Source organism: Canis lupus, chromosome X (genome assembly GCF_011100685.1).
Source record: "Canis lupus familiaris isolate Mischka breed German Shepherd chromosome X, alternate assembly UU_Cfam_GSD_1.0, whole genome shotgun sequence".
Lineage (NCBI taxonomy): Eukaryota > Metazoa > Chordata > Mammalia > Carnivora > Canidae > Canis > Canis lupus.
In genome coordinates, this window is record NC_049260.1 from 117,377,456 (window position 1) to 117,403,811 (window position 26,356).

General features: G+C 38.6%; 1 protein-coding gene across 15 annotated transcripts in view; it reads left to right on the plus strand.

Annotated features, from left to right (window-relative positions):
* Positions 1–19,503, plus strand: part of FMR1 (FMRP translational regulator 1) — a 37,909-nt gene extending 18,406 nt beyond the window's left edge. For 2 of the 15 annotated variants that reach the window (XM_038588473.1, XM_038588483.1), the window contains 10 exons: positions 1,562–1,732; positions 1,822–1,900; positions 5,629–5,738; positions 6,490–6,624; positions 7,139–7,201; positions 9,536–9,622; positions 12,122–12,317; positions 13,868–14,050; positions 14,522–14,604; positions 17,093–19,503. In XM_038588473.1, coding sequence (XP_038444401.1) covers positions 1,562–1,732; positions 1,822–1,900; positions 5,629–5,738; positions 6,490–6,624; positions 7,139–7,201; positions 9,536–9,622; positions 12,122–12,317; positions 13,868–14,050; positions 14,522–14,604; positions 17,093–17,254 — 1,269 coding nt within the window. In that variant the 3' untranslated portion in view covers positions 17,255–19,503. Of the gene's footprint in view, positions 1–1,561; positions 1,733–1,821; positions 1,901–5,628; positions 5,739–6,489; positions 6,625–7,138; positions 7,202–9,535; positions 9,623–12,121; positions 12,318–13,038; positions 14,051–14,521; positions 14,605–16,799; positions 16,931–17,092 lie in introns of those variants that run through there. The other 13 variants (XM_038588475.1, XM_038588474.1, XM_038588478.1 and 10 more) reach the window with 13 other exon arrangements.
* Positions 19,504–26,356: the final 6,853 nt, after the last annotated feature.

Sequence of the window (26,356 nt, forward strand, 5' to 3'; positions counted from 1 at the left end):
TTGAAATAATAAAGAAAAAAAGTTGCAAATTGCATATTAAGAGAAGGTAGTCAAGGCTATATTCTTGTAAAACTTGCCACCTTCCCACTTGATGTCTGATTGCTGAACTCTTAGCAGGAGAGGAGACTCTCATACCTCCTTTTGCTACTTTGTTTTCCTTACGGCCATGGAGGTCTGTTTAATTGGTTTTTACTCTCATTCTTTCTTGATGTCCCTATGTTCACACATTTGTGGTTTCTTTAGTAATTCTCTCATAACTTTTAGGCCAGAAAGAGCGCCCGGATAGCTCAGTCGGTAGAGCATCAAACTTTTAGGCCAGAACAGCCTCCTTATTTTCATTGTATTATGGAAAATATACTCATGCCTCTTCTTAAACATCTAATTCTTCTTAAATGATCTGTTATGATACCTTTGACTTACCATTTATCAGTGAAAAGAATAAACCAGGTGAATGAACCAGGATTCAAAAAACAAGACTTCTTGAAAAGTCCTAGGAACATTTGATACATTTTGTTACTCTGATACACAAAATGGATGATTAGACTTTTAAGAATTGTTTAGTTACACTCATACATTCAAATTAGCAGGTATGTTGAATACTGAGAAACTAGTGTGCATGCCTATCTTTCCTCACTACTAATATTAAAGAGATCCACATATTCAGATAAGAAATTTCCATTTTTCAACATGAGCCACTAATATGTTTGGTTTTCATTAATGGCATGCTAGAACTAAACATTAAATTTTGATGATGCTGTTTAAAGAGCGAGCAATTATCCACAAGTTTGAGGTGTCAAGTATAACATAGTTCAGTCATTACTGAATATTTGAAAGAATTCATCATACTTGTGGATCCAGACCACAAGGTCTTACAGACTCCCATATTAGGTTGCAGGTGTGTATGCAAGATAAGTTGTAAATCTTTGGCATTCTGTAATCATTTGATTTAATGACTGCACCAACAATTTTTTTGATTCTGTTCCTCAGGTTGGGGAGGTAGGGGAAGGAGAGTATTGTTTTAATGTCACCATTTCATCAGAGGGATATCTAGATCACAATATCTAATGATAAGTTACGTAAATGGTGCAGTTTCCAGGAAAAAAACTGAGAAAAATATGTATGTATATGTATCCTTTAAATAAAAACGAATATGATTTTCTGTAAAGATGGTATTTAAATTTTTATTTTACTTAAATAACATTGAGTCTGTCAGATCTGGTGAGCTGGTTTTTATTTGGGAACATTTGATCTGCTTAAGTATTACATTATTGATATCATTGGTTAACTAAGGCAGCCTTGCAAATAGGTTTTCGAAAGTTACCTTGGAAACTTGACAATAAGCCCTTTCCTATTAACAAAAATATATCAAATGGTATAGACCTTCAGGAACCTAAAAAGTACTTATGCCATGGAAGGTATTTTCTAAAACCTGTTAGTTTACAATTGAAACTAATTTATAGGCCCCCAATATATAGGGTCAAGATAATTTATATGGCTGACCTAAATACAGTTGTCTTAATAGGTGATAAAGCATATTAATCAGATGTGCATTTCTCTTTAGAGTTCAAGGCAACTTGCCTCAAGGTTTCATGAACAATTTATCGTACGAGAAGATCTGATGGGTCTAGCTATTGGTACTCATGGTGCTAATATTCAGCAAGCTAGAAAAGTACCTGGGGTCACTGCCATTGATCTAGATGAAGATACCTGCACATTTCATATTTATGGAGAGGTAAATATTTTACAATACAGCTTTTTTTCTAAAATAACAATATTTCACATGGCTCATCTTTTGTCCTATTTTTTCCCCTTTTTTGTTAGGATCAGGATGCAGTGAAAAAGGCTAGAAGCTTTCTTGAATTTGCTGAAGATGTCATTCAAGTTCCAAGGAACTTAGTTGGTGAGTCAGAAATTACTGTTGACATACACTACAAAACACCATTTAGAAACAATTTAGTTAATACTGATAGCATTCCATGTTCATATACTTGGGGGAGTGTCATTTAATTGAAGCTTAAGCTTTGAAATATGGTCTGTTGTTACAGTGTACAGAAAATATATGATAAATACAATACTCAAAAATTAGAAAGTATATAAGATACTGCTGTGCTAGTTCAAACCTATTAGTGCCTGGAAGGATAGATTTTGTACAGCCTCTTGAGCGTGTATTTTCTATATCTTAAAATTAAACATTTTTTTCAAAGGGTGCGTGGGTGGCTCAGTCAGTTAAGCGTCCAACTCTTGATTTTGGGCTCAGGTCATGATCTCGGGGTCCTGAGATCGAGGCCCTGCGTTGGGCTCTGTGCTCAGCAGGGGGTCTGCTTCTCTCCTCTTTCTGCCCCTCCCCTAACTCGCATTCTTGTGCTCACTTTCTCTCTCTGAAATACATAAATCTTTAGGAGCCCTGTGGCGGGGGGGTAGTTGGTTAAGGATCCAACTCTTGGTTTCAGCTCAGGTGGTGATCTCAGGTTTGTGGGATTGAGCCCTGCATCGGACCCTGTGCTCTGTGTAGAGTGCTTGGGACTTTCTCCCTCTTTCAAATAAATACATCTTTTAAATAATCAATCTTAAACGTTTTTTTCAAAATGAATTGATATTTGAGGGCTTTATAATTTGGAGGATATTGGTATTTATTTGATCTAAGGGGTCTATAAAATCATAGCATTTTGAGTTAAAGGTCTGAATGTCAGTTACTTAAATTTAGTAAGTTACAAACCTAAAAGTAACTGTCTCTGGGGCTTTTTGCAACATCAGTAGTAATTCTTCATTTTGACTTTGAATATTGTTTTATTACTATCACCATCACAAGTACCAGCAAATACCAGAAACTCTCTACCAATACTTTCAGGTGCTGCAGACACCGTTAGCAGAACATATCAAAACAAGTTGCAGTTTTTATCAAGAATATTACCTATGTCTTTAATTTATACATAAGATTGTGACATACTGCCTATACATTTTTTTATTTTCTGAACTTGATATCACACAACTGATTATAAAAAGTAGCACACACCCTTTGGAAGATTTGAAGAATGAGAAAATATGGCCTTCCTGTGCATTTTTGTTCCCATAGTTTCTGTCCTGCTTAACCTGCTTTTATTTTTTATCAGCATAGAATTAATCAGCATCTTCCTCTGCCATTAAAAACACTTGGAATAATATTTTTCTCTTGAAGAAAATTAGTTCAAGGATAAAGACTAGTGAAATGAATGCAGGATTATTCATTCAGCTGTGTTTTACAGACAGCTAAAGAATGCAATGTTATTGAGATAACTTGGACACAGTTGTGTGTATAGCACTGTTCTGATTACTTCAGAGTAAGCAGGGTTTTAAATGATAATTATTTTCTTTTTTATTTATAGTTTGTCAAGCAATTGCATACATTTTATAGTTAGAAAAGTTATTTTAAATTTAGAAATTCTTATAAAATATAGTCAGAAGACAGGTTTTTTTTTTTTTCAGTAATTACCAAACAGAAACTTAGGTGTCAGATTCACTAAAGTTCATTTGGGAGAAGGCATGATGCCTCTAGGGGAACGTTCTTGGGTGTTGGAGTTGAAGTTGAATTTAGATTTCGGTCTCTAATTCACTTTTTGGTAGCTATTTGACCTTGTAATTGATTCTGCCCCCTTGAATCTTATTTTTCTTACCTCTAAAAAAATGTGAATAATAGTGTCCACCTTACAGAGTTGCTGTGATAACTAAACAGATTGTAGATAGAAAGGTATAGATAGATAGATGTACATTGCCTAAGCTCTGGATGTAGTAGGGGACCCTGTTAATGTTACTTCTCTTTTCTCCTCCTGATTCAGAACAATTCCAGTTTAGTAGAGCAGAATTGTAGTAAGCTGTCAGTTGAAACTTGAAAATAATCGTGTGGAGTAGAATTACATCATCTGCTATTAAAAATAGGTTCTACCTGTGGTCATACCTGAAGAGAAGAGGGTCCCAGCAGTGATCTTTCACCAGAAAGCCTGCTGAAGTACAATCAGCCTGGGTTTTGTTTTGTTTCTAGTGAGTAAAATAAAACAGTTCTGTTTTAGAGATTGTCTACTATGACACTGGCAGTGTTGAGTTTTTTGAGAAAGCATTTTTATATAATAGATTTGGCAAGGCAAATCTTTAGGGAGAGGTCTAATTAGTATTACATGAGTTTTCTTTGAGTCCCACAATATGATTTGTGTTCTCTTTTATTTTCACAAACTCTCTAGTACTGACACAGATTTGTCATTCTTTTCTAAAAATTTGCTTGTTTTTCATCCACTTTGACAGTGAATTGGTTTAATTATTCAGTTAACTATAGTTAACATGTTATACCTAGGATAGTTGAGATATTAGCAACATGTGCCAAGTTCATTTTTCTTTTTCCTAACTCATTTAGACCTTTATTAAAATCACATTTATTCAAAAAATGTAAGTATCATAGATTAAAAACAAACTGTGGGACAACTCCATGTAACTTCTCTCTTCCCCCACCTCTTTTCCTTTGAAGACAAGAGGAGCAGAAACAATTGACAAAAGGACCTCCCTATATTGGGAGTCCTGATTTAGTATCAGTTCTGTTCCCTGACCGCCAACCAGTCAAAGGAGATTATAGGGGTGAGGCTGCCAGACATGGCAAGAGTGCCGAGGTTATGCTGATTAGAAGAATCACAAGATCTTGTCATGAGGCTTTCCCTGAGTTCTTCTGTAGGATAGACTTGAAGCAAATTTTGGCTTCCAATTTTTTCCCTATCCTTGCCTTAGACGAGATGGTGGAACAAGCACATGATGAGTTTGGCTGGTATAGGGTGCTTTAGGTACCTTGAGAGGGCTCCTGGAAGCCAATGTGATTCACATGTAGATTTCTAGAACCAATAGTTCTTTTTTTGTTTGTAGAGTCTTGGTTTACACTAATGCATGATGATGGCTATGAAAGTGGTCATTTCCCAGTTAAGGATATGATTCAATTTTATAAAATGAGGGAAACAATGCCTGTTGATTAGCAGTATTCAAAGTCTTTGGAGTTAGAACAGATGGTATTGAATAATACTTAATCTTGAACTGGTTATAAGTTTTTTCATTGTGGTTTTGAGTTCTCTTAAAGTGTGATTTCTTAATCTTTTATTCTGTGACTGTGACTAGAGATTAAGAAGTCATACTTGACCTTTTAATATACTGATACAAGCTAAGAGTGATACACAGGAGTAGTATTATATTTAACACATTGGCCTGAAAAATGTGCCTTTCTTTTAGTGTATGTTTAGCTGCTTAATTCCTTTTCAACTTAGAGTATCTTTTATAAATGTGACATATAAGATTCTAAAAATATTTACCATAGGCAAAGAAGCAGATTTAAATCAGATACAGACAGAACTAAAATTGTTGAATGAATAAACGAATGAATATATTTTCTGTTATCTGTCATTTCCCCTCATTCCTTTTACAGAACTTTGCAGAGTGATACAAACCACACAGTGACAACCTAGTAAAACAGAAAGCCAGGTTAACTCTGTCTTTATGAAAAGAGTTTCTGTTTGGGTTTTGAAATCTTACAGTTTTATGTGATAGTTTACAGTGGGGTGTGCTTACTGGTTTGAGATAACATGTTTTTAAAACCAAACATGAATTATTCATTTCTTAACTTAGGCAAGGTAATAGGAAAGAATGGAAAACTGATTCAGGAAATTGTGGACAAGTCAGGAGTTGTGAGGGTGAGAATTGAAGCTGAAAATGAGAAAAGTGTTCCACAAGAAGAGGTATGTTATAGTCATGTGTTTCTGATTTGTCTGATAAAAGTTTCATATTGTTTTATTCAACATGTTAATTTAGAGCCCTCTACTGTGCACATGCTGGGAATGTGAAAATTCTGACCATTAGTCATGCCAAACGTTGTTATAGCTGGAAAGTGACTTGGGACTAGTCACTTGAACACCTTTAAATCTTCTTTCTCAATCTTTAAAATGGATGTACATAAATTAAAAAAAAAGTATAAGGCATTTTTCAAATATTGTTTAATATTGCTGACAGATCAAGTTGGGACACTAGTTAGGTTTTCTGCCTTTTGTTCTCTGTCCTTTTCAGTTTGTGTGTGTATGTGTGTTTATTTTGTGGTTGCTTTCAATTTTTATCTGGGCATAATGTCTCTTCCCAGTCTTTAAATTGTATAATCTCCACTTTTATCTTCATGAATATATGCTTTTTGGTAGCAGCTTGTAAAGTATTTGTGTGGGTTGGGGGAGGTAAGGGTGTGCTCTTCTATACAGCAATACCGTTTAAAAATAAAATCCCCCTAAATTGCCATGTTTTTCACATATTGACTAGTCTTTTGTGCAAGGTTCTTTTAGCTTTTGGGGGTTTTACTGCATAATATTTGCATTCTGTAATTCCATGTGCCAAAAATGTTTATAGTAATTTATATTCTTAAAATATGATCATTGATACAAAAATGGAGCTAAATAAAGTCTTTTAAATTGGTCCTTTTTTCTCTGTTTTGTGTTTTTTACCAAGGAAATTATGCCACCAAATTCCCTACCTTCCAGTAACTCAAGGGTTGGACCTACTCCCTCAGAAGAAAAAAAACATATAGATATAAAGGAAAACAGCACTCATTTTTCTCAACCTAACAGTACAAAAGTCCAGAGGGTAAGAAATATTTGTCACTCTGAATTATACTATAAGTAATTTCTTTGACCCAGATGTCACAGTTGGTGTTTTGGGTGTTTTCTCTGATTAGGCTTATAGGCTACTCATTTTTTTGGTGTTTTTTTTTTTTGAAATCTAATTGCCAGCTTATGAAAGATTACAAACCAAAGTGATACCTACTTCTCAGTTTACTCACAGTGACAAATATGATGCTATAAACCTAAAATATGGGGTTACAATTAATGATCACATTTTTTCTTTTGAGGGTGGTCTTTCATTTTTACATGCTGTATCTTTTAAATTTTGCAGGTTGTGGTAGCTCAAAATGTACCTTCTGTTAGATACATTAGTTACTACTTAGAGCCATATTTTAGAAAGTGGTTTTCAATATTTGAACTAACCTAACTGTTTAGAAATGGGTTTAGAAGTCCTACAGTGAAAGTCCTGCGTTCAGGCTTCTGTGTATCATTTGTTATAGTTAATGACATCACTTGCATTCCTTATACTGCTTTAGGTGTTAGTGGTTTCATCAATTGTAGCAGGGGAATCCCAGAAACCTGAACTCAAGGCTTGGCAGGTAGGAAAACATTCCTTGAAAAATAATTTTAATTTTATATTTTAATGTTTATTCCCCTTGTTAAGAAAGACCATCAGGGTTGGGGGATGGTGGAAGAGTGTTTTGGGGTATGTTCATCCATTGCCCTGGGGAAAAAGCTCAAGTTCCTTCCTGTTGGCTTATCAGGCCTTTCTTTGATGTTCACCTGTCCTATGTCATCTCTTATCACTCCGCCCTCCTTTACCCTCCAGAGCAGCTTGAACCATACTGAAGTCCTTAGAGTTCTCTGAACACTATTATCTCTGTGTACATATGTTTCCTCCATCGGAGTGCCTTTTACCCTCCAACTTGCCATCTTGCTTGGACCTTGCTCCTTGTGCAGCTTTCTTTGTGTACTTGCCACAGGTCCCCTCCCCCTGGCTGGTTCGAGGGCCTTGTCCCCTTCTGTGTTCCAGTGTGCTCATCCCTCTTGGTAGCACTTACTACATACACTTTCACTTGTTAATCTCTTTGGCCACATCATTAGTTATTTGGGGGCAGGACCCACTCTGTGGCCCATGAGAACTATTTATGGGAAAAAATGTTATGGTTCACCAGAGATGAAAAGCAAAACCTACCATTTTATAAAGAGAAATACAACCACAAGTGGATTGGATATTCCTCTCTGCCGGGCAGCTCAGTTCTTATCCTAGTCAAGGAATCCCTTTGTCCTGGTGTCCATATTGAAGGCCCCCCTTTGTGCTCTTGGCCCTTTTTCATTTTACTATTCTGGTCCCCTAGTGCTCAAATTAGAATAGCACTTGGGTACCACAACAGTTTGGATGTGGGGAAAGAGAATATGTTTTAAAATTATTTGCTCCAGAGTGATCAGACTAAATCTGGGACTTAGGGCTTTAAAGTTTATTTTAGACATACATGATCTAGAGGGAAGAGTGTAGCATTTCATCATATGACATTTTGGAAAGTAATAAGGTTTAACTGCTTTGTAACAACATTAGTTGGGGGAAAAATAGTTAAAAAGTGTTTTTGAGAAACGGAGGTCTGATTCATAAGCCTGATTATTTCCACAGTACATATATTATTCGATGCAAAAAAAAATCTGTATGAAGCCCATGGGTTTTCAGTGGTACCTAACTCTTCAGGTGATCATTGCGCTAGGAAGCAGTGCCTTGCCTACCAGATACAGGTCATTTGACAAACATTATTTCTTCATTGTTCAGTTTTGTTCCCCATCAACAGCCATGTTCATGTGGAAAGGTGGGGGGAACCTGTTCAGCCCCATAATGCATTTAAGATGCTGTTTCCTGAATGCAGGCAAGCAAAAGCAGCCCAACAGTAGCCACACCTATCAAATGATTGCTCTTTCTAATTTAAAGGGGTGATACTTTCTAAAGACACAGCTTCTTGGTTTTTCTTTTTTTTTTTTTTTTTTTCTTCTTGGTTTTTCACACTTAAAAACTTTGCCTAGAAAATTTTATCCTCATCAAAGCTGTATGGTTTTCTATAGTCACATGTGAATATAAGTAACCATGTACATTTCTTCGGTCGCAAAATATTGACGTCTTCTCCACTTCAGATGTCATCATTGCTAGCTATCTGCACGATACCTAGGCTTCCCTAGAACTTCTGACAAGAAATTTTTTTTTCTCCTTTGTATTCATGGGCTAGAAGTATAAATTTTTCAGTATATTCCTTTCTGAAAATCTACATTAAAGTAGTGTCATGGGGAAAAGATCAAACTTCCCTTATGATTCAGCCTTCTATAATTTTTAGAGTACATTACTGAAATTTATTGAAATGCTAAATTTTGTGCTCATGGACCTGCCTCTTTACCCCATTCCCCCGCACAGATTAATTAGTGCATTTTAATTTATCCTAATTCTTTTTGTGTTTTGTTTTTACTCTCTTGACTTGGTTAGCAAAATGGATTTAGTTTTTATTTCTGTGCCCTAGTATTTAACTTTGAATTTCTCTTTAAAGAATTTGATCTAGATTCAGCCTGTAGTGTATGAATTAAAGTACTTTAAAGTATTTGTTTTGTTTATGCATCTCATGTCAGAGCTTGTATAATTTTGAATTACATAATTTGTGATTTTGCCAACATTTAATAGTAGCATTTAAAACATAACAATATGGTACACTCATGGGGTTGCTGTATTGATCTGTCGTTATTCACAGTAGATGTGTAAAATCTGCCAACTACTTTTGTTTCCATGTATTGAGTTATATTTTCAACAAACCTTTGTATACCTTCTGTTTGTCAGGCCCTGTGTTAGGGATTTAGTCACTATTTGCATTTTTGTCAAATAATCCATTATTGATGTTATAGGATCGTTGTTGCCATTTATTTTTCAGGGTATGGTACCATTTGTTTTTGTGGGAACAAAGGACAGCATTGCTAATGCCACTGTTCTTCTGGATTATCACCTGAACTATTTAAAGGTGAGAACAAGAAGAACTTTAACTTCTAATCCTTTTGTACTAAAATATAAAAACTCCACAGTCAGGCAGTCTTTCAGCAGTGAAGGTTCATTCTAGCCTGTACGTTACAATGAATGACCTGTAAAAGGTAATAGAGAAAATACTTTGTTTTGCTTATTATATTCCTTCTGAAAACACAAGTCCATTTTCTATCATTACAAATTAAAGGACCAATATCCCAGTTCTTAGTAAATTCCCCTATTTCCCATTATTCTATTGTTAAACCCTTACACTCAATTTAGGCACTCCTGTACATAGCCTTTTCATTCAGTTGATCCTTTCTAGCCTTTGTGAGTTTTTTCCAGGCCAAATTTTGTGTCTGTTAACACTTGCCTTTGTTTGTCCCTTTTATGTCATATATCAAGGAAATCTCAGTGTTTCATGAAGTCGTCTGTTTAAATGTTTACCCTTTGTATTTTTCTCTATACTCTGTTATACAAAATATAAACAACTTATGTCTTTTAGATGCTCGTTTTAGTTAGTGTTTGTACAGTTAGGCCTTCTCTAGATTGCAAACTGGAAATCAGGAACTAGGAAGCTACAAGATATAGTGGAAGGAGCACTGGATTGGCAGTCCAGTGACTTGCTTCTAGTCTGTCTTCTATCATGGACTAGTTTATGTGACTTTAGGCAAGTCACTTCTGCCTATATTGGATGCTTTTCTAAGATTTCCTGTGGCCAAAATGTTCTATAATTCAATGAAATGAGATCTTACCCATGTCACTTTTATAATTTCTTCTTTTTATATCTGTATGCATCAAAATTACAAGTGATTGGTACTAAATAGTATTTAAAAATAATCCAGCTTTCTATTTTATGTATGATCTTATCTTAATAAGAATATTTTTGCTGATTTCTTGAAAGAAATAAACAATTTTGATTTGGATGCAAATAAGGGGAACAAAAGTGCAATAGTTAGGCTTCACTCATCTTATGGTGGTCACGTAATAATTGAAAATGGGAAGGTTTCATCCAGCAAGGTTTGCATGGGTAGGATACCCCATTGGTTTGCTTTTTATTTTTGTTTTAAGGTGTGTTTTATTTGTAATCTGTTGTATGTGGTTTTTTTTATATTCTTAGCTTAAATAATTATGATGACCTGGAGAGTTAGGGTTGCATTATAATCAATCCCTTGTTCTTTTGACTAATGTTCTTTTTAAGATCCCTTTATTTATTCTTCACAATTGAATCTTTTTTGGTTATCAGCAGTTGTCCTGTTGCTATTCTTTCCATCACTAGATCTTCCCTTGATTGGGCCTGGCATCTCTCACCAAAAGGTGACTGCTTTGCCCCATTGGGATAACCTGGACTACCATTCTGTTTTGCAAGATACACCCATTCCATGAGCTATAACTATACTCTAGGAGTAAGCTACTCACTCAGTCTCTCCTTTGCTCAAGTCCTTTGTAAAACAGAAAATTTGGTTCAGAGCACAGATTAAACCTATCTGCCCTTTCTTTGCCAGAAGCATCCACAACCAGGATTTTAAGAACTTAGCTTAACAGGGGCTTATCCAGTGACTGTCCATGTAGGCAGTCCCTATGATGGCCACTGCTTTCCTCAGACACCCAGTACTATTAAGAGTTATGGATCCAGTTCCCTATAGCCAGTAAAGGAGATGTTTTTTGGGTAGATTGCAAGGACAAGGGTTAGAATTGAAGCTTCATCTGAATTTGACAGAACCCAGCATATCAGAAGCACTGTGTGTAAGGGTCTGTCAGTGGAGCCCAGGTGTATATTTTGATCAACATTAATACTGTTTTGTTGTACTTGTTCTAGCACAGTTGTAGTCTTTAAGAGCTTTCAAGGCTTGATGTTAAGTCTAACTTTTTTGGTCAGCTCTTAAATAGTCATATCCCCCTCCCCTACCATATAAGGAATAGGAGCATTTTCAGTTTGCTGAAAATAATTTTTCCTTAACTGTGTGATCATATCCAAAGACCTACCATAATATATGTTCCTTGAAAGCGGAAGATGGCCCAAACGCAGTGCTTCATAAATTAAGATAAGAACTGGCAAATATATTTCAGTTAAGATTATTTACAGTGTGTGATTTTTAAGGTTAGCTGGTTAAACCTTAAATGTCATTTACCTGTATTTTAGAGTTGCTTTATTCAACATCCTATCATCAAGAAGTCCCCAAACTAGCATATCTGTGCCTTAACAGATTCTATTGGATAATAGTACCAAATCAACTTTAAATTCTATACAGTAGAATTCTAATGCTGAGTATTTTTGTTATATCTCTAATTATGGACATCGATAATCTGTTATCTATAGTAATTTTTCTTTTTAAGGAGACCATTCAATTTCCTGATAATTCTGTGTAACAGTGTTTACTATAAATTTAGAACTGAAATTGAAATATTTCCAGTATATTTTTATCTGATGAAAAGGAGAAAGGTATTATTAAGTAAAATGTCAAATTATTTTTACTGTTATCTTGTATATTTTAAATAGGAAGTAGACCAGTTGCGTTTGGAGAGATTACAAATTGATGAGCAGTTGCGACAGATTGGAGCTAGTTCTAGACCACCACCAAATCGTACAGATAAGGAAAAAGGCTATGTGACTGATGATGGTCAAGGAATGGGTCGAGGTAGTAGACCTTACAGAAATAGGGGGCACGGCAGACGCGGTCCTGGATATACTTCAGGTACAAACTAAGCATTTTACTCAGTAACTTTATCTGTTCCTAGACTTAATAGCTGCTAATCTCTAATATTCATTAGAACCCCATTATAACGGTTTCTCACTACATGGTTTCCGATTCACAGTGGGTCAAATTGTGTTGCAAGAGACATATAGAGTTAAAACATGATAATAACACACAGAGTTTACAGGGCAGGTGTGAGTTCTGTCCACGTTCTGACTGGGGATAAATCTGCTTAAGCCCTTGTGTGTTGATGACTTTCTTAAGGCCTTTCCTGATTTTATTACTGTATAGCCAAAATTTTTTTCATTTGTGTACTGTGGCTCATTTTTTTGTCAGGCATGTGCTGGTCATACTTGCTGGATGGACTGTGTAAATCAGGGCTCTGCATCCTATGGCTCATAAGGTGATTTTGAGTGTCATGGCCAAAGTCAGCCCCAGGCACAGTCAAGAAGTAGGCAAAGCTTCTCTTTGCCTTCCCAGCTTTTCTGTCAGTGCTTCTTTCTTCTCTCCCAGTACCTTCCATTGAACACTGTCCCCACCTGCCAGTTCCTACTGTCTTTCTTGCTCAACTGTGTATCTACTATGTAACTTGCTAATGATGGTATAAGGTATAATCCATCTCACAAATATTTGCATTTCAAAAAGGAACTCTTTAAGATGGAAAAGCCTTCAAGATCCACAGGAAAGAAGCTATAATGGTGAAGCTATAATTGGTCATTAGCTCCAACAGAGGAAGAGAGAGAGGTAGTAGAGTTGATATTCTGGAGTGGGGGAGAGAGACACCTACTCCTAAGGCCAACCTTGAACCTAACCCCTAACCCCTCTCCCAACAGTCTGTTCTTTTTGCTGTTGAAGTCCCACCTCACCATAGAGCTCTATTCCCCCACTCCCATCCCCCTATATCATTAACCCACCCCCCTATGCATAATGAGTTTATCTTAATAATTCCTTTATTAATGATAAATTATTTCAGTGGGAGTGGGAGGGAAGGTTGTGGACCAAGCATCAGGCAAGCCTATCCCCTTTCAGCTAAATTCAATCCCTCATCCCACGAAAGACCCTTCGCTGACACAGTTGCCATGGTGGCCTTTGCCACCCTCTCAGAGGTGACCAAAATGTATGCATTCCCCTCTGTCCCTGGGCCAAACCTTGTTAAAAGGAACTCTCTTTATAGAGGTTTTGTTTATCAAGGTATTGCATTTAACTGTTGTAGACAACTTTTCCTCCAGAGAGCGCAGATGTTTAAAGGAGCACAGCTGTTTAATGATGTGGCATACTCAGGTTTGAACTTAGATGGCTAATAAAATACCTTTTATTTTTTTTTAACGAGAACCAAAAACATTTAAAATCAAAATTACCTCAAATATTGTGAAACCCTTCATTTTGAATTTAAGATAATTTGTTTTACAAAATGGAAGGTGATAATACTCTTTGGGCTTGTAAAATTGGGAAGAATATTGGATTGCCCCTGAAACGTCTCTGGAAGCTTCTGTTAACCTAACTTTTTTTTTTAAGTCGGACAACGGTATATAACTTTTAACTCTTGATAGGAACTAATTCTGAAGCATCAAATGCTTCTGAAACAGAATCTGACCACAGAGACGAACTCAGTGATTGGTCATTAGCTCCAACAGAGGAAGAGAGGGAGAACTTTCTGCGCAGAGGAGACGGACGGCGACGTGGTGGTGGAGGAAGAGGACAGGGAGGAAGAGGACGTGGAGGCGGCTTCAAAGGTACAGAGGTGTTCTTTTCTAATAATAAAAGGTGAATTTTAACAACTGTCTGAAGTCCTGTGAAAGATCGTGGTGATTCAAGGACGTATTACTAAAACCCTCTTTTCCTGTTATATACTGGTCACCAGAGGAAAGGCTCAGCAGTAATCAACAGAACATTAGCCTTTCCATGGTATGTGTAGAATACACAAATAAACACTGATGACTAGTTCAGCTTCTTTGGGGATTCTATGCATAACCTGTGATCATTAGCTCAGGCTGACTGTAACATAATTGATGCAGAATTGTAATGCCTATTTTCTCCTGCTTGGTACCATGCTAGATTTCTGAGCATTATGTACCTGGAATCACTAGATTGTTGATTATATTTTAGATTCTGTGCTCTAAATAAGTTGAGAATGTGGGAATAAAGAACTTCCAGTAAGCACGTCAGAATCAGTAACTGTTGAATGTCTTAAAAATGACCTATAGGAAATGACGATCACTCCCGAACAGATAATCGCCCGCGTAATCCAAGAGAGGCTAAAGGAAGAACAGCTGATGGATCCCTCCAGGTAAACCTGTGTGCCACTTTTCATCTAAATTATTTGAATTACTGTAGTTTGAGACTTACAAGTTTATTTTAATTTTTAAACATATTCAAAAGTTGTAAAATTGGTATATGTGAAAGATTTTCAACATTACATTGTGGGCAATCCTAGTTTTTCATGACAAGTATACAAAGATTTCCCTAGAGAATATGCGGTCTTAAGCATTTGTGAAGACTTTGACAGCTCATCAGGACTTAGTTCCAAGTTGGTGGTTCTCCCCGAATTCCCTGAAGAAAAGGGACATCCTGGAATATACTGAGAGAGAGAGACCTCAGTAAACCCTGTTGATCCCTCTTCCCCTTAGTTGCAGAGATAGGGTGATCTCTTTGAGTGGAAAGTAAGGAAAAGAAGGTGTCTATCTCATAGGTAATATGAGAGGGCTGATGATGCTCTCAGCTAGTACATGCTGAATCAGCCAGCTGTTTGTTTATAACCAGTCTCTATTCTGGGAATCCCATTTCAGTTGGTTATGACCTATGCTGACCCCATTGTTAAATAATTTTAAAATTACCCCTGGGGGATGTCGGACACCGTTGCTAAGTGGTTTGTGTGTGTTGTGTTATCTCATTTAATCTTTCAGCAGCCCCTGAGGTAAGTAGTTTTATTTTTCTATTCTTTAGGTGAGTAAACTGAAGCTTTTAGAAAGATTCAGTCCTTTGTCTGTGGTCACATAGTGAGCATACATATAGTAGAGTGATATTTGAGCCCTGGTGTCTGATTCCCAGAACCCATAGTCTCCTCTGCTCCTTTAACTCTCAGTTCTTAGTCTAAGTAGTTAGGGTTCCTTACTGACTACAGATTGGTTTGGGACCAACACCAACATTAGTGGGATGCTTTTTAAGAGCAGAAACTTCATGACAGAATATTCCTTAGGAGTCATAGCAATTGTAAGTAAGTGTTAACTATTGGCAAGTTCCCAAGGAATAGAAAAGACCTTAGATTGAGATAAAGAGATGATGAAATGATGTACATATGTGTGCTTTACAAAGATGTAAGGCATTTATCTGTTGGCCTTGTAATTCCCCACTTAAAGTGTGTCCCATGAATTTGGCAATCTGGTCATATTGGTTAAAAGGATGCGTGTTCATAATTATATTTATAATTAAAACAGGACATCAAATAAAAAGGTTGTATTTTCTGTGTAGGAGAATAGATCCAAGTTAGAGCACTAAATCCTTGACAGCCAAACATTTAAAACATACACTGACCTCTCTCTCTCTCTCTCTCTCTCTCTCTCTCTCTCTTTGTGTCTCTCATGAATAAATAAATAAAATCTTTTAAAAAAAAACATACACTGAGGGATGCCTGGGTGGCTCAGTGGTTGAGCCTCTGCCTTTGGCTCAGGGCGTGATCCTGGGATCTAGTCCCACATTGGGTTCCCTGCAGGGAGCCTCCTTCTCCCTCTGCCTATGCCTCTGCCTCTGCGTCTCGTGTATAAGTAAATAAAAATCCTTAAAATAAATAAACACACTGAGACACCCAACATGTGAACACACTTTGAAATTACAGCAAACCATTTTGAGATATATGTAGCATTTGTACTGGAAGCAGATCAATATTTGTAGTTGTTTTAAGCCCACTGGTCAATATTATCTTCCTTTTATACAGCATCTGGAATTGTTAGCAGTGTTTTAAGTGTTCCATGTTGGCACTTATAAGTGTTCCATGTTGGCACTTATATTCCAAGATTTATAGGATACTTTTATTTTCTGAATTGCATTCATCTTTACACATGTCTTGGGATTCTACTCCTTCCACATATTAGTATTGTCAAATTTCCCTATACCATCATATTCTTCAGACAGAGCTCAAGTTGTATTATCATCTGACTTCCCTTGCCCAAAATACAAGCTATAAGAAAGCAATGCTCAAATTTTTCTCGTGTAAGACAGTGGGAGCCTCAGTATAGAGAAAGTTAATCATACCTATGGTAGACAATTCAGGTGTTAACTAAAGGCTAGTTACATAACAAGTTAGTTGACTTCTTATTCTGGTAAAGGTGGAATAGGAAGGCAATGATTTGGGCCCTGCCCCCTTGGGTTTCATAGTCTTTAAAGAATAATCCATTCTTTTGAACTCTGGTATTACATAGGTATATATTATCTCATAATTAGTAATAGTAATTCATTAACTATTTCTCATTATTTTATTCTGCTTAGAAGAAGACACGGTAGGATTGTGAGTTTTTAATCTAACTTTGGACGCAATGAGATGACCAGTGTGTTCCGGTTAAAGAAGAGAAGAGTGTTTTAAAATCATAAACTAAATAAAAAATCCTACCTGACCTTAATTTCTTGTACCTGACCTTAATTTCTTATACTACTTCTATCCTCACTCCCATTTCCCCTTTTAACATGTGGAACTTACACTTCAGGCTTAAATTTCTTATCAGGCCAATTACAGATTACAATAGGATATGGTCTGTGTATATAACAACTATAACTTGTTTTAGATCAGAGTTGACTGCAATAATGAAAGGAGTGTCCACACTAAAACATTACAGAATACCTCCAGTGAAGGTAATCGGCTGCGCACGGGTAAAGATCGTAACCAGAAGAAGGAGAAGCCAGACAACGTGGATGGTCAGCAACCACTTGTGAACGGAGTACCCTAAACTGCATAATTCTGAAGTTATATTTCCTAAACCATTTCCATAACTCTTATTCCATATTAGAAAACTTTGTTAGGCCAAAGACAAATAGTAGGCAAGATGGCACAGGGCATGAAATGAACACAAATTCTGTTTAGGAAATTTATTTTTTTGGTATTGGCCATAAGCAACAATTTTCAAATTTGCACAAAAAGACGTTGAAATTTTGAAACATTGCTTTTAAGTAATACTTTAGCATTTCAGGGCAGGATTTTAGTTTGGTTTATTTTTTAAAGTACTGAGCAGTGATTTTTTGTTGTTGTTGTTGATTTGGACCATTTTCCTGCATCGGGTGATAACTCGCCGGTACATTTCAGTTTTTCTGAATAAATAGCATTTTTGGTAATCATATTACACTTCCGTTTTCAATCTCCTATAGAAGTCCATGAAAATACTATGTCATTTCATGTCCTGTGTCAGTTTATGTTTGGTCCACTTTTCCAGTATTTTAGTGGACCCTGAGATGTGTGTGATGTGACGTTTGTCATTTTCATTAGCAAAAAAAAAAAAAGTTGTATGATCTGTGCCTTTTTTATATCTTGGCAGGTAGGAATATTATATTTGGATGCAGAGTTCAGGGAAGATAAGTTGGAAACACTAAATGTTAAAGATGTAGCAAACCCTGTCAAACATTAGTACTTTATAGAAGAATGCATGCTTTCCATATTTTTTTCCTTACAGAAACATCAGGTTAGGCAGTATAAAGAATAGAACTTGTTTTTGTTTTCGTTTTGTTGCACTGAAGTTTGACAAATAGTGTTATTGAGAGGGATGTGTAATTTTTTTGTATAGACAGGAGAAGAAATAACTATCTTTTCATTTGAGAGAGGCTAAAATGTTTTCAGCTAGGAACAAATCTTCCTGGTCGAAAGTTAGTAGGATATGCCTGCTCTTTGGCCTGATGACCAATTTTAACTTAGAGCCTTTTTTATTTTGTCCTCCCCAAGTTTTGTGAAGTTTTTCATATTTTAATTTCAAGGTTATTTGGGGGAGATAGGAAGGTCATTTTCATGTGTGCATAATAATCCTGTGAAGTACAGGTACTTTGTCTAAGAAACATTGGAAGCAGGTTAAATGTTTTGTAAGCTTTGAAATGTTAGGTCTAATGTATAAGTGGGATTGGAAAGCAGACTAGAATTGGTTAACAAATACTTCTTTCCTTTAGTTTTTTTTTTTCTTTTGTTTTTTGATGTGTTGGGTTTTGGTTCTGTTTTTGAGTCTTTTTTATGAATGAAATTTACTGAGGAAAAATATGTGAAGGACCTTCACTCTTAAGATGTTATATTTTTCTTAAAAAATAACTCCAAGTAGGGGTACCACTGAATCTGTACAGAGCCGTGCAAACCGAAGTTCTGCCTCTGATGTATTTTGTGAGTTTGTTTCTTTGAATTTTCATTTTACAGTTACTTTTCCTTGCATACAAATAAGCATATAAAAATGGCAACAAACTGCACATGATTTCAAGAATATTAAAAAGTCTTTTAAAAGTATTGCCAAACATTAATGTTGATTTTTAGTTATTTATTCTGGGAATGTATAGTATTTGAAAACAGAAATTGGTACCTTGCACACATCATCTGTAAGCTGTTTGGTTTAAAATACTGTAGATAATTAACCAAGGTAGAATGACCTTGTAATGTAACTGCTCTTGGGCAATATTCTCTGTACATATTAGCGACAACAGATTGGATTTTATGTTGACATTTGTTTGGTTATAGTGCAATATATTTTGTATGCAAGCAGTTTCAATAAAGTTTGATCTTCCTCTGCTAAATTGATGTTGATGCAATCCTTACAAATGATTGCTTTTAAAATTTTAAGATAGGCAAAGAAATCTATAGGAAGTGTTCTGTTACAAAATGTAACTGTTACCACTGGAAGTTTCACATGTCATAGGAAGTTAGCTGTTATCTACCAACTTTCAAGAACTTGATCTTGTTTAATAAGGTGGAAAAAAATCAACAAAATGGTACAAAAGCACATTGTGCCATTACAATATGCACTAAGTCTCTTTTTTTACAAAGGCTGAATTCAGCAAGGCGCTAACTTGCTTAAATGTGAATTACTAACTTCTAAAACTGTAATTTGATTCACATGTTTTCAAATGGAGTTGGAGTTGATTCGTATTACAATATTTGTGTGCTAAACGTGTATGTTTTTCAGTTCTAAGTCATGATGTTTTTAAAATCTTATTAAAGTTTCAAAAATCTGAAGATTGTTTATCTAGATGTAAATTTTTATTAAAAAGTTGCACTTATGAAAAAGCAAAAAATTAGTCTGAAAGATGTTTGCTCCTGGTCTTAAATTTCTAAATATAGCAAATAGTAGCAGTATCTGGGGGGAGGGGGAATTATGTATCATGCAAAGCATATATGCCTTGCAAATAATGTTTTATGTGCCCTTAAAGGGCAAAAACATAACTATTGGAAAGTGATTCTCCATATTCCCAGTTATAAGATTTCAACACACTAATTACATAGGGTGCCACCATCCGTATTAAACACATACTCCTGTCTGTGTACACATAAATATACCCTGCCATTTGGAAAATACTAAATGTGTCTATGTAGTTTAAAAAAGAAAACAAAACTTTTGATATCGGTTTCTCCATAATAAAATAAATGATGGGTTTGTAGGTAGAAGGTGCCTGAAATGGCTGTTGTGGTCACTTCAAGAAACTTGGGCATACCCTAGAAGAAAGGGTAGAAATGGAGATGTGATCAAGACAAAGTTCTCCTCTGTGTTAGAATCCAAAATAACTTCCTGATGCAGGACAGTCTCTTCTACATTGATGGACTGCCTCTCCCTTCCCCCGACGCCTCCCTTGGAAAAATCCATCTTCATTTTCTGCCTTTCTGGTTTTTCATTCTCCTGCTGGTTCTCTGCTATCTCTTCTGCCTGGTTCTGGGCTCTTCCAGGGCCAAAAGAACTGAGCACAGTCCATTAAATATGGTAGGTAAAACCAATCTATGAAGAATTTGTGCCTGGTTTCACAGTGGGCTCCAATGCTGCATGTGAATAGCCTGTTGACATCAGCCTTGAGACTCCACTTGGCTTACTCAGGCATTTCTCCCATCTGATCGCGATCTTAGAGCTCCTGCCTTTTAGAATCAATATACTGATTTGATCCCTGTTGAGTCCATTTGTCTCGTGGCCAAAAGTAGCATCTTTCCCTCATGACCTTCTGATGCCTCTGTAACCAGTTATTCTGAAACAGCCTTTAGCAGATGAAAATCTTGATTGCTTAGAAGGCTTAACAGGTACTAATATTTAAATCTTCAGCATCTTTATCACTGTATGTTTATTTAAGGCTGTTTAAAAATTTTATTTGGGGGCTATTTAGAAGTCGTCTTTACAGCGCTCCTGGGTGGTACAGTGGGTTAAGTGACTGACTCTTGGTTTCAGCTTGGGTTGTGAGATCGAGCCACATGTCAGGCTCAGCACTCAGCAGCGTGGAGTCCTGTTTTCCGCTCCCTCTGCACCTCCCGCTCATTCTCTCAATAAATATTTCTATTTAAAATTTTTTTCTTTCTATTTCTGAGTACTTGCCAGAAAGAAACACGGAAATCCTTTTTTTTTTTTAATATTGAGTTTTATGTTAGTGGGAGAGGCCTTAAAACTCTTTGCAAACTGCACTTGCTAAATGATTAAAGACTAAGCTTCAAAATGGAGTGCTTGAAGGCTTTCCCACCAATTTGTGTATACCATAGACTTGATTACAGGGGTAGGTTGAAAATTGGAAAGGAAGATTGTCAATAAGAGATGGTTACACAGAATCCTGGAAATTGGGGTATATGATGATGATTCAGCATCATTCAAAACTTCGATGGCTCATGTGGGGAGGAATAAAAAATCCAATGTTATTTCTTCGGGTATCCAGTTTCTTTGCTAAATACTAAAGCATCTTTGTAGATTTCCCTGGAAATCAAAACCTATAAAATACGGCATCAAAGAACAGAATGCTAGTGCTCAAGGAATATATATCATTAAAAGTTGCAAATGCAGTGTAGCTACTACATGACAAAAAGGGACATCGGGAGTTATGCTGTGGAAAAGGGAATTGTGGAGTAGATTCCACCCTTGACCAGGGCACAGACTAGCTCAGTGGTAACTGAGTAAGTCCTTTCATTTCCATGTGTAGGCTTTTCCATGGGTTAAAGAAATGGTTGCTAATAAGTGTTTGTGTTTTATATGGAGAAAGCTACAGAGTCAGTGGCCATGAACCTCACCCCTGGTTTCATCTGGCTCTCCGTGAATAGTCCCTGAATATTTACTAAATAGGCACTTCACAAGCTTCTTGGGGAAATGGGCAGTATCTGAGACGTTCCAGAAGTTCAGTGTCAAGTGGGAGAGCTTGAATCAATGGGCAGCTGCAGCATCTGGTACAGAAGATACTAAAATGCACAGGGTGAGGTGGGAGCATGTAGAGGGACCTGCCCAAATCAGGGTGGTGTAGAGCCAGTAAAGGGCTTCTCAGGTGAAGTGAATCTTACTTAAAACAGATTGGAGGTGTTAGCCAGGTATAAGGGTACTGTGGGCATTAATCTAGGCATGAGAAACTATTTGGGAAGTTTCCAAGAGTTCCTCATGGTTAAAGCACAGAATTTGAGGAAGAGAGAGAGGAGATGTGCTGTCAGAGGCCTACGGTGCCACGTTACAGGTTGGACTTCAGAGAGTCTTGGAAGGATCTTAAATGATCAGATTTCCACTTGGGGTGTGGTGGGACAGACAGGATTTCCCCATGGCTTTGGGAGCCCCTGTCAAGTTACCTTGTAACCAGCTAGCAGGAGGGACTGGGCCCAAATCCAACTTCCAGGACGCTCCTCTGCCCCCCAGTCCAAATCCAGCTTCCCACAAGGTCACAGGTGCCAGTGGTCTGTGTTTCCAGACAGCTCCCCTGACAGCCGGCAGTTTTAAGTCCTGACTTGATCCTCCGAGTACAAGGCTGCTCCCAGGCTTACCGTGTGGAAGGATAGGCTGCCAGAGAAGAAATAGCCGCCTCCCAGAGTACAAACCCCAAGGTGCAGCCAGCAATGCTGTGACCTTCGCATCTCTGCGAGAGAAAATGGGCATCCACGTACCTCTCCTTGCCGGTAATTTTGCCTTATGAAAACCTCTTGCTTTTGTCTGGTGGAGTGCTGTTTGCCTTCACCCACTGTTTCACAGATGGTGCCCAGCATGAGGCAAATGCCACTTACTCCTGCTCCGACCTCTTGGAAACTGCAAAAGGGATCAACTAAGCCATTCCAGGATGGACAGCAGCCCTCCAAGAGCTAGTGGGAATCCAAGGGTAGTGGGAAAGCTGGCTGAGCTGAAATCACAGGTGAACATGTTATTCCAGTGCTTATGGCCATTCCACGTGCCACAAAGGCCATGGAAAGCTCTCTGTGTAAGGCAGATTGAAACAGTTTGATCCCTCAGCACTCTCAAGTCAGCCATCCCTGTGAGCCCTAAGAAGGAAGAAATTGGGAGAAAAGAACTTTTGGGCCCAAGTGCCATTAGAAGAGTCGATTGAGTCTAACCTTTTGGATCTGAAATCTATCATCGTGCCATGTAGCACCCAGGGGTTGTCAGGGGTGGGATGGAGGTGCATTAACAGTCACAGGGATCCATTGAGGTTTGAAGTGCTTGCAGGGTGAAGAAGCTGCATCCACGAGGCAAGTGACACAGTGGCCAGCATTTGGGGTTTACCACGGGATTCCCTTTTGCGGAATGAATTCGCTAGTATAACCAATGAGGAGGGAGCAAATGTGCCTGCCCTGTGCTTGAACTGGATGCTCATGGAAATCAGATTCACACAGCTGCAAGGAGGAGACCTTCCTGAGGCACTGAATGCAAAGTGAGACATCCCTGCTGAGGTCCCAGCAGCTTTGAGGCACCCAGGCACTATTTACATGGTTGTAGGAAAACTCTGGGCATTGAGGATAACTTGTGACCAAGTGACTTTAATTCAGAGAGTGCTGGCAAACCTGATGGCATCTTACATGAGGAAAAGATCCCTAATTTTGCCTCCGCTGGGGAGTGAGGGGTGGGATAGTCTGTGGGCTGACTTAAGCCCCATCCAAAGCCGGAAGATGAGATAAGGGGCCCTGTAAGGTGCACCAGGTCTCGACAAAAGTGGAAAGGCGGAAGAGCACCACTCCAGACCTCTTCTGAGGCTCTCTCAGGCAGCATGTTCTGGCTCTGGGTCTTGAATGAAGGGGTCCCTAAGTCAGGAGATAGATGGGGAAGGTAGAGAGGCAAGTGGGGTAAGTAACTTGAATCACTGTGAGATTGCAGAGAGAACACAGGGAGGTATGCAGGACAATAACTTACTCTTTTTAAATACATTATTTTAGAGAGAAAGTGAGTCAGCGGGGAGGGAGCGAGGGCAGTGGGGGAAGGAAGAGAGAATCCCAAGGAGACTCCTCATCGAGCACAACCGGAGTCCGACTCAGGGCTCCATCCCACCACCCTGAGATTATGACCTGAGCCAAAATCAAGAGTCAGACACGCAACCGACTGCACCACCCAAGCACCCCATTCATAACTGATTTTACACCAAGGAGACCCCTATAGAGAGCTGATGCAAGGAGGTCCTGGGTGGGGGGATTCCCCTTGGAGATGGAGGCCAGTTGTTTTCCCTACTGCCTGGCCAGCAAATCAGCAAAGCCTCTCATGTCCTTGGCGAAGGCTCCAGAAGAGGAAGTTCAGTGGTTAGCCACATCGTAATGCTGCTGAAAGAAACTCAAAGACCCCGTCTCCAACAGACCTCCGTGCCACTCAGGAGACTGATTTTCTAATCCAACTGCTGGAGGGCCTTCCAATTCAGATTTGAGTTCATTCCAAGCAAACTTGGCCTAGGGCCCAATCCTCTGCCCTCTTCAGGGGGTTGCTTTCTGTCCTGGTCCATGTAGCCTAGAGCAGGTGTGGGGAGGATCCAGCAGACCTGGACCTACCAGACACTAGCGCCCGAGGAGCCGTTGTTCTGGGACCAGTAAGTGCATGGTCAATGAATTTCCCTGGGAGGCTTTGGGATTGGTTTTATTACAGCCAAGAGACTCGGCACAGTTACTGCATATGCTGTTGGTCCCCCCGTCGGACTGCATGACAGGTACGGACATGCCGGGCTCCCTCGACCCAGCGCAGCGCACTGACCCGCGGAGTGGGTGCGGGTATTGCCATCTTTCCCTGTGAATGCAGAGCCTCTTGTATTTCCGAAGCCTGCCGGGACCATGCAGTAGGTGAGCAAGAACACATTGGAGGCCTATTCCGTTGCCAGGAGGCAGTGGTAGCCCCCAGTACCCTCCAGTTCCCAGCCCTCTTCAGCCAGTGAGTAAGTCCAGCATCTGTGGTCCCTGATTGCAGATCATCGTGTTTTTAATAGTGGCCACCGGGACACCCAAAGCATCTGATTCACCAACAGGCCTTACTGGCACTTGGTACGTGGCCGTAGAGTTGCACTGTCCAGTTCTTCAGCCACTAGACACATGTGGAGGCTGCTCAGAGCTTCTAACGTGGCTGGTGTGAACTGAGATATCCCGCCCTGAGCCGAAGGCCGACTCTCAACCACTGAGCCACCCAGGTGCCCCAACAATTCAGTACTTGAATATAAAGAAAAATTAGGAAGTCTTCAAAATCCATCGTATATTCTCTCAGGAATAAATAAAATCTTAAAAAGAATAAATACTGAATTGTTAATATTTTGGACCTGTTCAGTCAATTAAACTATGTCATTAACATTAGTTATACCTGTCTCTTACTGTTTTTCTTTCAAATAGGTCTACTAGAAAATTTTAAATTCCATGTGTGCCTCACATTATATTATTCTTGGACAGAATTGCCCTACATTTTGCTAATGTCGTCTTCTCCAGATTTCTCTAGGAAGAAAAAAAGTACTTTGTTTTCATCTGGCAAAGTGTTAATTTTACCTTTATCGTCGTGCCTCGGGCATTTTGAACTTCCCCAGCAATAATTAATAACTGGAATATATCAGTAATGAGTAGGGTAATCCATTATATTATGTTGATGATATTTTAGGGGTTTTATTGTTTTTATTATTTTTATTTTTTTAAATATTTTATTTATTTATTCATGAGAGACACACAGAGAGAGAGGCAGAGACACAGGCAGAGGGAGAGGCAGGCTCACTGTGGGGAGCCCCATGTGGGACTCAATCCTAGGACTTCAGGATCATGGCCTGAGCCAAAGGCAGGCGCTCAACTGTTGAGCCACCCAAGCGTCCCTATTTTAGGGTTTTAAAAAAAGATTTTTATTTATTAGAGAGAAATCATGAGGTGGAGGGGCAGAGGGAGCGGGAGAAGCAGACTCCCTGCTGAGCAGGGAGCCTGATGTGGGGCTCCATCCCACTGAGATCATGACCTGAGCTGAAGGCAGACGCTTCACCAGCTGAGCCACCCATGCACCCCAGTATCATCTTTTTATATAGGCTCCATGCCAAGCCTGGTGCCCAACACAGGCTTAAACTCAAGACCCTGAGATCAAGACCTGAGCGGAAATCGAGTTGGACCCTTAACCGACTGAGCCACCCAGACACCCCTGTTTTTCTGGTGGCCCTCACAGCTCTCTATGCATGCTCTCTAAGCACAGCTGTGCACAGGTGGCTACACCTTGAATTAGGATGGAGACCAGGACCAGGCCACTTGAGTGCCCAGCTTGGGGGCTACATGAGCAGCTGTCCAAAGAGCTATTCCACAACCTAATAAGAAAAATTGTTGGCCTTGCAAACACTAGCTACACAAAACAGCCCTTCTCACCTGTTTGGCCTCCGGGTATTAGAGGCAGCACATCCTGCACCCAAGAATGTTACTTAAGAACCCACTAAAGTCATCGGACAGGTAGACAAATGTGATTGGAGCCCTCTGCAGTAAAGCCATGGAAGGAACACAGGTAGCAGTAAAATAATACCTGCTCCACCCCCAGAACTCCCATGGAGTTTTAAGTACCGGGAACCTGTCTCATTTCTGATGCCTCTGGCAGTAATACTCTGCCAGTATATGGATGGGTCATATCTTTGCCATGGAATGGTACATGCCTTTTGGGACAATTACTGGTTCTGGTGGGGAC